The sequence below is a fragment of the Phoxinus phoxinus genome (genome assembly GCF_949152265.1).
Source record: "Phoxinus phoxinus genome assembly, chromosome: 7".
Taxonomy (NCBI): Eukaryota; Metazoa; Chordata; class Actinopteri; order Cypriniformes; family Leuciscidae; genus Phoxinus; species Phoxinus phoxinus.
Genome location: NC_136882.1, coordinates 537055 through 555429, shown reverse-complemented (window position 1 = coordinate 555429; position 18375 = coordinate 537055). Strand labels below are relative to the sequence as shown.

The window sequence follows — 18375 nt, the reverse complement described above, 5'->3', positions numbered from 1 at the left end:
TTCTTTGTGGCAGCTTTTAGGTGCTTTATTGGCAGCGCCACCATTAGGCCTACATGTTACATGAACGGGTCACCACTGCATCAGCACCGAATTTCTTTTTATTTTATTTTTAAATCCCCCAAAAAATCGTGATACGAACCGAATCGTGGGTTTGGTGTATCGTTACAGCCCTACTAGCAACCCTAAAAAGTGGTGGGTACAAAATGACTCATGACGAAATCTGGTGGGTACGCGTCCCCCCCGTCCCCCCCGAAATCGACGCCTATGACGAGATGGAGAGGCAGAAAGCACACCCTGTTTAATTTCTTTATTTTACAAAAGCACAACGTTTTGTTTTGATTGGAAGTGGACATATACAAAAGTAGACATCTCACAGATTATTTTATCATATTTCTTAAGTCTTTATAAACCATAACTGACGGAGTATTTTAAGTCTATTTTGATTAAGTCTATTGTGATTGCCGACCCCAGAGGGTTAACTGGTTTTAAATCTTCTCTTAAAACCTACTTTTTTCTTTAACTTTTAATTCATTGTGACCTTCTGTCATGAATGTGTTGTTTTCCATACTGAAATGTAATATATGTACACATATGAAATATACATATATTAAAGGGTTAGTTCACCCAAAAATGAAAATAATGTCATTAATGACAAACTATTTAACTATTTATGTCAAGTCTACAGATCAAGTCTACATGTCCAAATTTCATTTCAATTTCTATCTAATTTTTGAATCTTTTATAAATAAAATTTATTATTTATTATTATTTTACCTCTTCTTGACCAGCTCATAAAAACAAAACAAATACTACACAAATTCTGTTTGAAAACTGATAATTATATATGTGACATGTATATAAAAAAAAACACTATTATACATACATAAAATATATGGGCTGGTTTTATATGTCAATTGTTCCATTTTCTAATAGGTTTTGTATATGGCCATATATATATGGGCATATATATTTTATATATGTGGATATATTTAAAGGGTTAGTTCACCCAAAAATGAAAATAATGTCATTAATGACTCCCCCTCATGTCGTTCTAAGCCCGTAAGACCTCCGTTCATCTTCGGGACACAGTTTAAGATATTTTAGATTTAGTCCGAGAGATTTCTGTCCCTCCATTGAAGCTGTATATACAGTCTACTGGCCATGTCCATAAAGGTAATAAACACATCATCAAAGTAGTCCATGTGACATCAGTGGGTTAGTTAGAAGTTTTTGAAGCATCGAAAATACTTCTTGGTCCAAAAATAACACAAAATAAGACTTTATTCAGCATTGTATTCTCTCCCGGGTCTGTTGTGAATCTGCGTTCAGGACTCCGCAGTGACGCCGCTGACGTAAGACGCTGATGACGTGTTATCTGGTGCGCCCGAGCTTCGTTTACAGTCTGAGGGAGACGCACGCTATATTCAAGCTATTCTACTTTGTTTGTGTGGCTATCATTTTTTTAATGGTGCGTAAATGTGCATGTCGCGGATGAGACACTTTTACAGCGTGCGTTTCCCTCAGTCTATAAATGAAGCTCGGGCGCACCAGATAACACGTCATCAGCGTCTTACGCCATCAGCGTAACTGTGAAGGATTGACAACAGACCCGGGAGAGAATACAATGCTGAATAAAGTCTTATTTTGTGTTATTTTTGGACCAAGAAGTATTTTCGATGCTTCAAAAACTTCTAACTAACCCACTGATGTCACATGGACTACTTTGATGATGTTTATATTACCTTTATGGACATGGACAGTATACCGTATATACAGTTTCAATGGAGGGACAGAAATCTCTCGGACTAAATCTAAAATATCTTAAACTGTGTCCCGAAGATGAACGGAGGTCTTACGGGCTTAGAACGACATGAGGGTGAGTCATTAATGACATTATTTTCATTTTTGGGTGAACTAACCCTTTAAATATATCCACATATATAAAATATATATGCCCATATATATATGGCCATATACAAAACCTATTAGAAAATGGAACAATTGACATATAAAACCAGCCCATATATTTTATGTATGTATAATAGTGTTTTTTTTTATATACATGTCACATATATAATTATCAGTTTTCAAACAGAATTTGTGTAGTATTTGTTTTGTTTTTATGAGCTGGTCAAGAAGAGGTAAAATAATAATAAATAATAAATTTTATTTATAAAAGATTCAAAAATTAGATAGAAATTGAAATGAAATTTGGACATGTAGACTTGATCTGTAGACTTGACATAAATAGTTAAATAGTTTGGCATATATAAATTAAACATATCGGTGACATATATGGTCAAGACATAGAGTATTATATCAATAATAATCATATACATCCTATTAATATATGTCAATATACTAATTTAATATGGCAAATGTATATATGTTAAAAACCTATATCAACATATATGTAGAGATATGTATATATGTGATAGCAATATATTGTCTTATATTTAGCATATATAATAATAATAATAATTCATTACATTTATATAGCGCCTTTCTGGACACTCAAAGCGCTTCACATATGGAAGGGGGGAATCTCCTCAACCACCACCAATGTGCAGCATCCACCTGGATGATGCGACGGCAGCCATATTGCGCCAGAACGCCCACCACACACCAGCTTACTGGTGGAGAGGAGACAGTGATGAAGCCAATTAGTATATATAGGAGGATGATTAGGAGGCCATGATGGACAGAGGCCACTGGGCAAATTTGGCCAGGATGCCGGGGTTACTAGGGGTGTGCATTGGCACTGCCCTCACAATTCGATTCGATTACGATTCACCAGGTAACGATTCGATTCAATTCGATTCTACGATGCATTGCGATGCATCAAAATTCTACTGCACACAACAAGGCACATTTTTCATCAGTCATGAGGCAATACAAGCAGTGATATATTGAACAACAGATTTTATTGGCTGCTATGTGTGTATTATCACTCTCCTGTATCTTTGACATAAATGTCATTAAACAAAATAAAATTGAATGGTACAGGGTATATTGTATATGGCATTTTCAAACCTGAAAAAGAAAACATAAATCACTGCTTTCTAGGGCTGTAATCTCCCAGTCGATTAGTCGATTGTGGGTCGATACTTTCTGGCTTGACCAAAATTCTGATTGGTCGATTTTTTGCCGCGTTCATTTCATCAGTTTTGCGGGTTCATTTCATTCGTTTTGCGCGTTCATTTCATCAGTTTTGCGGGTTCATTTCATTCGTTTTGCGCGCTCATTTCATCAGTTTTGCGGGTTCATTTCAGTCGTTTTGCGCGCTCATTTCATCAGTTTTGCGCGTTCATTTAATTCGTTTTGCGCGTTCATTTCATCAGTTTTGCCGCGTTCATTTCATCAGTTTTGCGCGTTCATTTCATTCGTTTTGCGCGTTCATTTCATCAGTTTTGCCGCGTTCATTTCATCAGTTTTGCGCGTTCATTTCATTCGTTTTGCGCGCTCATTTCATCAGTTTTGCGCGTTCATTTAATTCGTTTTGCGCGTTCATTTCATCAGTTTTGCCGCGTTCATTTCATCAGTTTTGCGCGTTCATTTCATTCGTTTTGCGCGTTCATTTCATCAGTTTTGCCGCGTTCATTTCATTCGTTTTGCGCGTTCATTTCATCAGGTGGAAAGCACTAATTACTAATGGGGGTGTTTTCAGAGTACCCCTGTTTCACAGGTAACAGTCTATCTTCAGAACACCCCCCTTGTTTTCACTTCTTTTGGATTATCCCAACCCACCGGAGAAGAGACAGAAGCCCCTTTCACACAGAGATTCCGGAAAATACACGGATAAAGTGACCCGGGATTTGACCCGGGTTCGTTTGAAAATGGTTCATTCACACTGCCAGTGATTTGCCGGAATCAGAGAGCACGTTCACACACAACCCGGGTATGTCCCGGATAGACGCGTGACGTTATGATGTGACGTATAAGGTACGCGTCGAAAAGACGACGATCATTTTTTTTCGGATTCGGTCGTACACTAACGCATCACGTACCGTTCCACAAAGCTGGCGAACGATCTCAGCTTCGGCGCGGATTGCAAGGAGCTCTCGGGTCTCTGCTTCAGTCCAGTTTGCAGACATCTTTTCGTTCTTTCTTGTATCGATGACGAACACAAACTTTCTTCTAACAGAGTAACAGAGTCGCACGATAACTACGTCATTGCGAAGGCTCGTGCATCATCACTACGACACACCCCTTACGGCATTTGTCCTGGCTTTTGTTCACACAGCGCGCGTTCCGGGTCTGAACACGCCAATGTTACTAGGTCCCCAACCCGGCATCGATCCCGGCATTAAACCCGGGTCGTGTTTGCGTTCACACAGAAGGCGTTCCGGCAATTTGCCGGCAATTTGCCGGGTTCAAAGTGCTGTGTGAATGGGGCTAGATTGAAGAAAGTAGCCTAGGCTACTAGAAGGTTTGCTGAATATTATTTATTTAATTGAGAGACCGTTTAATTCATAGTCAGTCCTCCTCTACCATGTCAACAAAGACATCGGCAGTGTGGCAGCATTTTTTTTTTTTAGAAGACGGAAAAAAATGATTGGAGCCCAATGCGCGCAGTGCCCACTGTTTGTATTAGTTTTGAGCATATGCTTTGTTTTTCAGTTATGCACTTTATTTCGTTTTTGCTCTTGATCTGGTTTGTTTAATAAATATTATTTTTTTTATTCAAATGGACGTGCCTTTTGTGTTTAAGAGTAAAAGCTTTATGTTAGTCGTGTCTCAGCCACGAAGTTTCGCTCCTGTGTTCAGCCTCGTCTTGTTAAGTTTCCCATTAACTTCGTAGAATCCGAAATGTGCCCAGATGTCCGCTTTTCCAAGCTTTGGGTGCGTTTTTAATTACCCGTCTATCGCGGTCATCTCCCTCCGCCTCAGCCGTCTTGATTGTTGTTGTTGTTATGCCCACGAAAGTAACTTTATTGTCCAACTCAAGGCCAGAAAATAAACAGTGACATAATCGATTATGGCACTTTGCCGCATCGATGCTGAATCGTGCATATCCCGCATTGCGATGCATCGCCGAATCGATTATTGTTGACACCACTAGGGGTTACACCCCTACTCTTTCGAAAGACATCCTGGGATTTTTAATGACCACAGAGAGTCAGGACCTCGGTTTAACGTCTCATCCGAAGGACGGCGCTCTTTGTCAGTATAGTGTCCCCGTCACTACACTGGGGCGTTAGGACCCGCACAGACCACAGGGTGAGCGCCCCCTGCTGGCCACACTAACACCTCTTCCAGCAGCAACCTGGTTTTCTCAGGAGGTCTCCCATCCAAGTACTAACCAGGCTCAGCCCCGCTCAGCTTCAGTGGGCAACCAGTCTTGGGCTACAGGGTGATATGGCTGCTATATGACGGCATCACTAGCGATATAGGGACATCCACCGGGGGTAGGACCGGTGCCTTCACAGAGCAGCTCCCTATCTCTCTGGGTTGCCCATCTCAGGGGCGCTTTGTCTGCCGCTTGGAGTGTTTGGGGCTGTGGCAGGCTGTGTCCTGCTCTCCCCTATATTTAATGTAGCTGCACTGCAGTGTAATACTTAAAGGGATAGTTAATCCAGAAAAAAATTGTCTGTCAGCATTAATTCACCCTCATGGAACAACACCTTTCTCTGTTTTTATGTCTCTCTGTTTGTCTATTTAATTTATCTTTTTTTTCCACAAAACTGATCAATTATTCTCTCAACACTTTTTTTTTTTTTTTAGAAAAGAGATTCCAAAATAAGTCTCTATGAAAAGATAGAAGATGAAGACACAGCCTCTAAAATGAGTTCTCCATTTCCTAAATTGAGTTTCAATTAACCCATCAAGAAACTGCCCTCTGCATTCAGTGATACAACAATGGCCTCTGACCCCAGGTAAGACATTTTTGCATTTGGGAGAGGCTTTTATCCAAAGTGACTTAAAGGGCATTCAAGAAACTTGCAGTCAGTGAATGAGTGGCACCTCGTGGTACCATCACAGAGAGACACGGCATCACTTTCCAGAACCTCCCTTATTCTCTGTGTTTACTATTTGTCACATTCATTTCATTCCTGAACAATCGTATAACAGCACTTGTCATGTTACTGAATCTCTTTGTTGTAATCCTTCTTTGTAAATCGCTTTGGATAAAAGCTTCTTCTAAATTAATAAATGTAAATCAAGGGTGCATTCAAGCTGTAAACATGGGCCATGGCTTGAGACAGGATATTGACAAACAGAAGATAAGTTTTAAATGCTGTTTTGTTTGACTTTTGTCAGTGTCAGCGAGAGGCAGAAACTGATAGCAGAGTCTCAAGAACCCAGCGGTGTGTCTGTAAAGAGTAGCGAATCCATGAGGCTACCTCCTGAAATCAGTGATGGACCATTGTCCTCTGACTCTACGTTAGTATATTCTTTTACCTGCTAATATACTGTAGTGCATCACAGATAAATAATGATTTGAGAATTTCAGTAAACACTGGTAATACATATATTTATGATGGTCTCCAAGGGTCATTGCAATGCCTGTAATTGTCTTTTGGTTGCTCTTTTCTTTTTAATTTCAGCAGGGGAAAGATATATGAGCTGATCAAATCTGTGCCGTCCTCTACATCCCACAATCAGACCCATAGCAGGCAGGACAAATCTGAAGCAGTCCTGCAGACACACACACTGGAGACTGGAGACCTACAGAGAGTCAAAGATCAACACAAAACCAGCATGAAGAACAAGAATGATAGATTATTTGAGGGAAACAAACTACAAGAGAATGAAACCCTCCTGAACAGGATCTACACACAGCTCTACATCACAGAGGGAGAGGGAGAAGGAGTGAATGAAGAACATGAGGTTTTACAGATGGAGAAAACACCCAGAACACAACACTCACAAGACACTCCAATCTACTGCAATGACATCTTTAAAGCCTCACCTGAACCAGGACATGAGGAGAAAGAGCAGATCAAGACTGTTCTTACTAAAGGCATCGCTGGAATTGGAAAAACCGTCTCTGTGCAGAAGTTCATTCTGGACTGGGCCGAGGGAAAAGCCAATCAGGATGTAGATTTTATGTTTGTGCTTTCATTTCGAGAGCTGAACTTGATCCGAGATCATCAGTACAGTCTTCACAGACTTCTGCTGGACTTTCACCCTGAACTTCAAGATCTGGGCTCAAAGATTTATGAGGAGTGTAAAGTTGTGTTCATCTTTGATGGTCTGGATGAAAGCAGAATCACACTGATGTTTTCAGACGCTCAGAAAGTCTCTGATGTGACTGAGATTTCATCAGTGGGTGTGTTGATGTCAAACCTCATGAAAGGAGATCTGCTTTCCTCGGCTCTCATCTGGATCACCTCCAGACCAGCAGCAGCCAATCAGATCCCCTCCAAATACATCAACCGTCTGACAGAGATTCAGGGATTCGATGATGCTCAGAAGGAGGAATATTTCAGGAAGAGAATCAGTGACGAGCATCAAGCCAGCAGAATCATCTCACACATCAGAAGAGCAAGAAGCCTCCACATCATGTGCCACATACCCGTCTTCTGCTGGATCTCATCCACTGTGCTTCAGAAGCTCCTGGAAGAAGATCTGAGTGCAGAAATTCCTCAAACTCTGACTGAGATGTACATCCACTTCCTGCTGATTCAGATCAACACGAGGAATCAGAAGTATGAAGAGAGAGATCCAGAGAAACCCCTGCAGTCCAACAGTGAAGTGATTGTGAAACTTGCTGAAGTGGCTTTTAAACAGCTGATGAAGGGCAATGTGATGTTCTATGAGGAGGACCTGATTGAGAGCGGCATAGACGTCACTGATGCCTCAGTGTATTCCGGGATTTGCACTGAGATCTTTAAGGAGGAATCTGTGATTCATCAAATGAAAGTCTACAGCTTCATTCATCTTAGCATTCAAGAGTTTCTCGCTGCTTTCTATGCATTTTATCATTATGTAATCAAAAACTTTGACACATTGCAGTTCTGTGATGTGATGCATAATCTACATAGAGATGCAGTAAATAAAGCCCTTGAGAGTGAGAATGGACACCTGGATCTGTTCCTGCGGTTCCTGCTGGGCATCTCACTGGAGTCCAATCAGAGACTCTTGCAGGATCTACTGACACACACAGAGAACAGCTCAGAGAGCATCAGGAGAACCACACAGTACATTAAAGAGAAGATCAATGATGGGCATGGACTCTCCACTGAAAGATCCATCAATCTGTCCCTCTGTCTGTTAGAAGTGAAAGATCAGACTCTGTCCAGAGAGATTCAAGAGTTTCTGAAATCAGACAATCACTCAGAGAAGAAAATATCTCCTGCTCACTGCTCAGCAATCGCCTACATGCTTCAGATGTCAGAGGAGGTGCTGGATGAGCTGGACCTCAAGAAATACAACACATCAGATGAGGGTAGAAGAAGACTGATACCAGCTGTGAGCAACTGCAGAAAAGCACTGTGAGTGTTTAATCATGTCTTAATAATTTAATTTAAATGTATTTTATCCATGAAGTTGATATTATTGAAATAGTTGAAGAATGAGGTTAAGGATGTGTTTTTCTCTCTTTCAGCCTTGTTGGTTGTAATTTTACTACTCAGTGTTTTAAGAGTTTGTCATCAGCTCTACTAACCTCAAACCTGAGAGAGCTGGATCTGAGTAACAATGACCTGCAGGATTCAGGAGTGAAGCTGCTCTCGGATGAATTGAAGAGTCCAAACTGTCAGCTGGAGATAGTGAGGTGTGCAAAATTTGATCTTTGATATCTTAGTTGCTTATTACTTTGATTTTGTTGACATATTAGAGTTAAAGGTTTTTACTGAGGGGATTTTGGATATCTCTTTTTTTTACTCCATTAAAAGGAGAAGTCTGGTCAATTTTAACATTGAGCTCAATTTTTAGTAAATTTGGAGTGCTGTCAATACAGAGAACAACGACAAAAATTGGTGTTGCCTACACTGTGTTATCCTCTTTTTAAAATCTGCACCCTATTGACTTGAATGGGGCAAGTTTTAAACCTGCTTTTATCCTCTTAACCCTCTGGGGACGAATTGGGCGGTACCGCCCAAAATGGCATACTTTTACAAATGTGCAATTATCTTCAAAACTATTAATGATAGAGAAGTGCCGTCTTCCTCAGATTCCGCTGAAAACAGTGATATCCCGTTTGTATTATACACACACTTCGCTGTTGCGCAATACCACTGCATAAAAAGGCCAATGAAATCGATGTTGTTAGGCAAATTCCACCAATGGAAAAATTGCCGCTGGGAGGATTTTTTTTTTTACCCAATCAGAGGAAGGTTACCATGACGTATTCTAGCCAATCAGAGGACTCTGTAGCCTTCAACATGTACAAACAAACAGCATCATGTGGACGGAGAATGAGACAGATAGCGAACGGAGCGGAGTATTACAGAGCGCACAGAGATCTATATAAGAGAGAGACAGAATAACTTAAATAGCATTATTATTGTATTGTTTTAGCACTTTTATGATGGCAAGCAGTACAAGAACAAGCTCTGGAACAATTACTGCAAAGTAAATCTGCCAGGTTGTGAGTGTGTCTGTTCTTCAGAGCAAGCAGTTCTCATTTAGTTCGAAGCAGACCGCTTTTTCACGCCTGGGACTGTTTGTAAAAAAAGTTCCTTATTTCATTGTTCTTAACACATTTGATTGAACAATTACAAATGTCTGTCAAGCAAAGGTTTGACAAATATCTTTTTGGTTCAAAAACTGTTCACTATTGTTGTGTGAGGTGTGATTTTCAGTAATAAATGACAAAAATCTAATTTTCGGTTTTGAAATTCTCTCGATTATTGTACATTTTTCACTCATACTTCCTTTATAAACACATTACATGCATGCTTATGTTAGCTTAGGGTCTTCTGAATCCATAGATACCAAACACATGGTGTTCCATCTCCATTACATATGGTTTATAAGCCCAAATGTAAAAATAGAGAAAACGGACCAAAAAGGGCTTAGTCCCCAGAGGGTTAACATCCTTGATGGGTCATTACAAGTGCCCAGCCATGTTGAGTGATTCCTTCAGAGTGAACACGGTGAATCTGGGGCGGCAGTGGCTCAGTGGTTCATGTAGGTTGTCTACAAACTGAAAGGTTGGTGGTTCGATCCCCGGTTCCACTGGACCAAGTGTCGAGGTGTCCATGAGCAAGACACCTAACCCCAGCTGCTCCCGACGAGCTGAGTGGCGCCTTGCACGGCTGACACCGCCGTCGGTGTATGAATGTATGAGTGAATGGGTGAATGAGAGGCAAATTGTAAAGCGCTTTGGTGGCCATGGGTCTATGAAAGCGCTATATAAATGCAGTCCATTTACCAATCTGACTGCATTAGATGTGAAAGATATGAATAAAAATGATGTTAATTCAACAAGCGCACATACCTGTATTTACTTCCTGTTTTCGGTCGAAGTCCACAGTAGTCGACTGTCGAGTTTACGCGTGGGTGGGCACTTGTACATGGTCATGCCCTATTGATACCAGTTCTGAGTTCATGGATATGGTCCATGGGCGCTGGTCCGTCTGTGAAAACTAGACCGGTGAGGGTGTCTGAGCTGGAGAAAGCGTGCAGCATCGCCATCTTTCGCGAGAGCTAGCCGCATCCGCAGCACCGAAACAGGCATGCCCTCACAGAGAGAGCAGCCGCCAGCAGAGAGCACGGCTTCAGCATGGGAAGGCCCCAGGCATGAGACGCACTCCGAGTGCTCGTCGCCCTCGTGCAGATGGGATCCACACGTGGCGCACGTGGAACGAGGCATTTGTATCCACACTCGTTCAGCTCTTTCAGACTGTATACGTCACAGTAAAATAGAAAGGATATATGTTGATCGCCGGATGGCCACTGGAGAACGGTGACAGGAGAGAGTGGCTTCAGATGAGAAGGGCGCAGTCCGCTGTGCAAAGGCTTGTTCTAGCAGAGAAGGCTTGATTCGACAGCGATAGCTTCAAAGTTATCCGAACACAGATACAGAGTTTGTTGCTTAAGTTGAGAAAATCTGCTATAATGGTGAATTTCGGGCTCCTTTAAAGGCTCTGCCACGCCCTGTTGGCGGGCTCTGACATATGTCGGCGCGCTGTTAGTTGATTGGCGCATACATGGCGTCTTCGCCATTGGATGTGCAGTTGTTGCAGTACAGCCAATGAGTGAGCCAGTCTCTCACTGTGCTCGCTGTGCAGCTGCAATGCGCTTTACATTTTAAGCTTCAATAATCTGAGGAAATGAGTTTCCCCACTGCGTATAGCTACCCAATACGAAGTGACCGTTCTCGAAAGGGAACTGTTTTTGCCTGCCATGTCTCCCCTTAAAAGCTTTCAGATAGAATGCTACAAATAGGCTAATCATGTTTTCAAAAAATGTATATTTTTAGGATCCCAAAACGCTGTTGTTGGGTAAATGAACGGCCAAAACGCATAAAAAGTTTTCAGTATTTATTTGAAATCAGTGTAGTCTAAACAACCCTTCAGAGTGTTAAAGGTGAGCTTTTATGCCCATTTTCACATGATGTAATATAAATCTCTTATGTCCTCAGAATGTGTCTGTGAAGTTTCAGCTCAAAATACCACCCAGATTTTTTATTATAGCTTTCCAAAGTTGCCCCCTTTTGGGTATGAGGGAAAACCCTCAGTTTTTTGTGTTTCCCTTTAAATGCAAATGAGCTGCTGCTCCGTCCCTGTTCAGAAGACGGCAGATCCTTTACATGTGCTTCGGATACTGGAACAACATAACAGCGAATTTCTCCCAGGCAAAATGTTAATAATACTCAGTAGCGGAGTGCAGCCTTACATGTTTGAACCGGAGTCAGACACAAATGGAGACTCAGGAAGAGGCTGCAAATGTTAGACTGTACATGGACGTTTCTAAATGGTTAGGGGATAAATTTATGTAACTTAGTTGTTGTGGAGTTGCGTTGATTCATCTAATAGACTAGCCTGTACCGTCATGTTAATCTAGAAAAACTGTTGTATACGTGCTTGTGTGGGAACTGTATTAGGATGCCCACAGAGCCAGATAATATATGCTGCATGGAGATAGAGTAGGTATCGTTCATGGGATCTAGTGCAGATCGTCACCAGTCGTGGGTGGGTTTCCCTACTCTTACGTAGGAGTAGGGGGAGATTTGAAACAGCTTGTTCTGAGAGATTGATAAGGAATGAGGTATTTATATAGGATATGGATTTTTACCAATATAGGCTGGTTGTTTACACACACTGTGGACACACATCTGTGTTCAAAAACCTTATAAAAGTGAATTTTGCATAATAGGTCCCCTTTAACCCTCTGGGGCCTGAGGTGTTTTCTGGGTCCTGCAGGTGACTGACATGCTCTGACATTTGCGCTTATTTCTGTTACTTGTGACATTTTCATGGCTCAAGTCTTATTACACTGCATTCAGCACAAACTCTGCTACAATAATATGTCAGCAGCATGTATGTAAAATTTGAGATAATAACATGTATGCGTGGTTTGTGAAAATGACAATAAAAAATGTCACTGAAATAAGGTCAAGAAACCCAAACTGATTATTTCTTCACAAGAATTTTGAAAATTGTATCACGTAGCCTAGAATATTTGCTCCAAAACTATGTGAAAATAACCCTGCATACTCATTCAGATCAGACAATATATTGATTTAAAATGTGTAAGACATGTCTTGTGTAAGAAAGCTTTATGCGAGTAGGCATTAACCACCATGAATATTGAGTGTTTCACAGCTGAGAGAGACAAAGACCCTCATAATGGCCCTATTAGGAGCTCTCAGGCACTATCATTATGAGGAACCTTGCACAAAGAATGAGGAGATTTGAAAAATAATGGCTTTTTGATTGTTTGGATTTATTTACAACACAACATAATCCAAATATAAACAACAAATGGCAAAAAAGCACATTATTTAACACACTGAACTAAAGACAGAGACTTAACCAGTCACACACCTTTGTGCCATTCCTGAAACATAGTGCATACCTGTCATTTCCCAGGTGTTTGATTTTTACTTTACCTCCTCATCTCATGTTGAAGTCAGCAGGACTATACCTAAAAATATATATATAAAAAAAAACTGTGAACATGCTGATATCAAGAGAATCTAGGGCTGCACGATTTTGGGAAAACATTTTAGATTTGTTCTGGTTAAAATTCCTTTTTAAAATTTACAAAATACACACACACACACATATATATACACATATGTAATCAGGGCAAAAATATTCTGTAGTCATGCTTCCCGTCCCTAGAGGGCACCCTGGTGCACATGAGTAGTGCAGTAACGGAAGGAACAAGAAGTTTGGGTTTGTTGTTGCTTTTTGATAGACCTTCAGCGAACGAGTGAGCTGAGGCGCGTTAGAAACTAACACCAACTTATATAATTTGCTTATGCGAAAGCGAAAGGGGAAACCCCCAATTTGGTGTTCTGTTTGTTGAGCGGTTGGAGCAGTGATTCATCGCAAGGAATCTTTGTTTCTCCCGAGTGCCAGAGATCTCTGTGTGAAACGAGCATATACATTCCATATGATGGAGATTGAGCGTGAGTGTTTGTTTAATAGAAATGTAGCATGTTATTTGAACTCATTATTACAGCTCATGTTATTATTGAGGGGAAATATAAACAATACTTCTGTTTCTGTGATAAAATAATGTCAGAGGGGAGAACGGAGAGACGTTAGTGCACGTGAGGTGACCGTGGCGCGGGCTTTCTAATGCGGTGTATCGCTTCACAGAGTGAATGTCATTTTAGTTCATTCTTTTATTGTAAAGGCTTATATTCACTCAGAGAAAGTATCTGGCTAGCTCTGCACTGTTTGTAATGTCAAAGTTTATTGATAATCTGTAAGAGATGAGAATTAGTATAGTAATGTTAATTGTAGAGTGTTAAGTATGTTTATTCCTGTCTTACAAGTGTGTCAGTGGCTTACTGTAGGAGAATGTGTCTTTAATCATGTTTATGTTTTGTTCTTTATTCAGAAAACATAAAAAGCCACTATCGTTGTTTATTTGGGGTATAGGCCTAAGTGCTTACATAAACCGTTTTTGTGTATTCTGTTTTATTTTTGGGAATATACAATTATTTGCAAAAAGCTAAAAAGGGAAAATTAACACAATTGAGTATTGTGAAAGAGAACTCACTGAGGGAAAAATATGGAAGTGTAACTATTATCCTTTATTGTGAGTTGTTTCTCTGTACATTTGTGGAACATTGTAATTCACACAATTTGAAGTTTTTATGTTTTATATTTTTCTATTGTAACGTTGTATACGTTTTGTTTATATTCCTGACCACAAGCGGAAACTCCAGACATTAACGCTGCGTCTTTCTCATACGCAGTCGAAAATAAAGAACCCCTATTTTAGATGTTTGGTTGTGTTTGAGTTTTATATAGTGTACTCATTTACACGGCTACATACACATATATATATATATATATACAGGGGTGCACATAACTGGTACGCAGGTACGCATGCGCGACAAAAATCAGGAATGCGTAATGCCACTTGTGTTACTACGCGCCTTTGCGTACTGTCGCCAAAATGCAACCTAGGCAGTGTTAATAAAAAAAATTCACAGATGAAAACGAGACGATAACTAAAAAACCTTGTTTTAAATGACGACCACTATGACGAATAAAAACTAGACGGAAATGTAAGGGAGGGACGATTGGGGAAGTGATCCAGTCAGAACTGATTTGCGTTTGTGGAAGATGCGCACATTTGAATTGTAACGTGCTGATCTACCGAGTCGGCATGCGCTTCATGCATGTCTCAAATCGTTAAAAAATGTAAACGTCTGGGAGAAAGAGAAGAGCAGACATATGGATAGATCTGAATAAGAGTGACGACGCGAAAGACAGCTTTATTCGGTATGTTTTTCTGTGCGAACACACACACACACACACGACCCGAAGCGTGCAGCCCCGCACATAGACGCTGCGCGCAAGGATTGAATCGAGCTCTCTTTCGCGTCTGAATGGACAAATACACACAACATTATGTCTAAATGTCAGTTTTGGAGAGTATTCACGTAAACACAGTCGGTTATGTCTTTACAGAACGTACCGTGCATCAGTGCAATTGGATCTGCACACTCGCTCTTAAAGTGACAGTGCGTAATAAACCTAATGCCTTCTGTACACTTAATATTGATCAAACAACAAAATAAAAAGAGAAAATTCACTGCTCTTTAATATCTTTAATAAGGATTAATTATATTTAATTTATACAAATACATATATCTGAACAATCAAATAACACTTCAAATAAAAAAAAATTCTATCATTTTAGGTCGTTCTTTTCACGCTGATGTAAATTTAAGTGTTCGTTTATTTTTATTTTATAAGTTTGGTTTTAGTTATTTTATGCTATAAAAATGGAAATGTGACGTCATGATTGACAGCTGTGGCCACGCTACATATGGGGTGAGTACCAAACACCATCTCCTGGTCCTCACCTGAGTAACTCACTGAAAAAGTTATGTGCACCCCTGTATATATATATACATATATATATATTTGTTGTGCCTTGTAGGCATATACCTGCAGGGCTTCTTGACCTTATTTCAGTGACATTTTTTATTGTCATTTTCACAAACCACACATAAATGTTATTATCTCAAAACTAAAATTTTTTACATACATGCTGCAGGGCTGAATAAAATAATAAGAACAATAGTATAGCAGGCATCGTTAAAAAGGAACACTTCAGTAACACTACACTAGAGAAAAACATTGATTATCATGTTACTTCAAATGTTTACAATTGATATGACGTTATGAAATGAGATTGGAGTAAAATCATGGTGCGTTTTGCTTTTCAAACGCACGTCGCGCGAATGACTCAAACACACAGCGCGTGCAGGGAACATTCACTGAAGCATCGAGCAACAGTTCAATGGCAATGTGAAGTTTATGCAACAATAACACTAACTAATATAATTCAGGATTATTTCTTACCTTAAAATCGTTCTTGTCTTCAAATCGCGATCTTCTTCTTCTGATGTAAACCCAATAATCTCACAGCGTGTCTTCCAAACTCGATGACTGCAGAGGACTGATGAAGTTTGCCGGCGCTTTGTTGTTGAGGTAATGGGGGCGTTCGCGCGACGCATGGACGATTTGCATGTCAATATGTTTTGCGCGTGTGGGTGTGGTCACATTAAAACTAATGAGGAAGGGTTTGAGAAACTGGATATCTTGTTGGTTTTATACAAATGACTTAAACAGAGAATATTTGTTTTCGTTTTGAATCAGATCATTTAAAACTACACACTTATATGTTTATAAAGATATAGAGCTCATAAATGTGTGACAAGTATTCGCTGAGTTTTGTTTATGTTTAGAGACACCCTGCTTAATTTCTTTATTTTACAAAAGCACAACGTTTTGTTTTGATTGTAAGTGGACACATACAAAAGTAGACATCTCACAGATTATTTTATCATATTTATTAAGTCTGTATGTAACTCTATGTAACTCTATTACATAACTGACGGATTATTCTATTTAGCTGCTAAGTGAAAAAAATTGCACAAATCACGCCGGCGTGATTGCCGACCCCAGAGGCTTAAAGAGGAAATTAAGTGATTAAATAAATGGTGATTGAGCATTAGTGTAAGAGCCATATTTCATATTTCTGAATTTATATTTTCCAATTTGTACTATGTAAATTTGGTATAATAATTATTTGTGTTAATTACTCATTTACTATTGAACATATTTCTTTGGTTTATATTTGTTCTTGCTGCGCATGTTCAGTGACATCATTTTGTAGCGCATATAAAAAGTTATTGACGCATATGCAATAGGTTCAGACACACAGTGAGAACACAAATCTTTTGAGTTTATTATAATTTTATATAGCATAAATTAGCTTACAAGTATATTATCTCTACAAATAAGTTGTTGAGAAAACATTGCTGAGCAAGAGGATTATGCTGTATTTAAAGGTGCTGTATGGAGTTTTTCTACTAAAATGAATCCATTTTTATTGCCTGTGTGTGATGGGGTTGTAATCTCCCAATAAAATTATCCATTTGGCGGGTTGTGCTATTACCTCTGAAAGCAAGTATTCCTATTTATATGTGAAGGCTCTGGGTCGGATTTGCCGCAAAATCCAGTGACGTGACTGAGACCTGCATGCGCTCCCGAGTCTCTGTCTACTGACTTTGCACTCAACAGCGACGACACTGCCACTTTATGACATGGAGTCTGCTAACACTAAGAAACGACCAGCACAACACAGACTCCAACACAAACTCCACATAATAATAAAAGCACACGCACGAGCACTAGCTTGTAAACGTATTGGTTGCAATCTGAAACATCACCGCTAGATGCCGCTGAAAACTACACATAGCCCCTTTAAGAAATGTGATTCTTTATTGACTTGAAAGAATAAACCATGATAAAGGAAACTATAGACTTCGAGTTGTGAATACAAGATAAGAAGATATGCATCAAAACTTGTGGAATAACTGAAAGACATTCACATGTCCCGTACAATTAGTGAAGAACACTTGCTGTTAACAAGCAGAATCGCTGAAGGACAGAGGAACACAAGTGAAATGAGAAGATATGTGCAGAAACACAAGAACTACAACTGACTTTCTGCCACAACCTAAGATGAAAACAATAAATGTCTCAAGATCTCAGCAGAGGAGGATTAAACAACTCAGAAAAAGCATTACCAGCGTCAGTTTGAGTTTATCTCTCTCATTCGTCTACAGGAGTTCTTATTGAGAAATAAGGTTTAGATGTTGATGCTTTATTGAAAATAATAGATTTGTGTGACGCCTCCTTTATGGTGATCAGTGTTTGCTTTAGTCTGGCTCTTGATCCTTGACTTTTTAACATTAGTTCTTCTCTGGCTGCTTTAACTATGTTTATAAGATGAATTCGTTATTGCAAAACAAACAAAAAACTAAAATGCCAAGGGAAAAAGTGATCAGATAGTGTTGGCTAATTATAGGATTTAATAATCTTATAGTAACCTGATTCACTGATTAACAGTCTAATCTCTGATTATATAGGGGGTGTGTTATAAACATCACATTATATTTTGTATTTATTAATTTAAAAACATATATATTTTACTTTATTATTTTTTCTGAGAAATATTGCATCAGTTGGACACACACAGACAGTGGGCCCTATTTTAACGATCTAAGCGCATGGTCTAAAGTGCACGGCGCACATGCACTGAGGGCGTGTCCTAATCCACTTTTGCTAGTTTCACGACGGGTAAATTGGTCGGCGCACCCACCGCATGGTCTAAAAGGTTCGTTCCTATTCTCTTAATGAGTAATGAGTGTGTTTTGGGCATAACATGCAATAAACCAATTGGAGTCTCATCTCCCATTCCCTTTAAAAGCTAGTTATGCCC

At 39.7% G+C, this 18375-nt stretch overlaps 1 protein-coding gene across 1 annotated transcript in view; it reads left to right on the top strand.

Annotated features, from left to right (window-relative positions):
• Positions 1–18375, top strand: part of LOC307001469 (protein NLRC3-like) — a 49678-nt gene that overhangs the window by 10683 nt on the left and 20620 nt on the right. Inside the window, exons 2-5 of the mRNA XM_079617978.1 lie at positions 5725–5876; positions 6262–6384; positions 6549–8438; positions 8552–8719. Coding sequence (XP_079474104.1) covers positions 5860–5876; positions 6262–6384; positions 6549–8438; positions 8552–8719 — 2198 coding nt within the window. The 5' untranslated portion in view covers positions 5725–5859. The remainder of the gene's footprint in view (positions 1–5724; positions 5877–6261; positions 6385–6548; positions 8439–8551; positions 8720–18375) is intronic.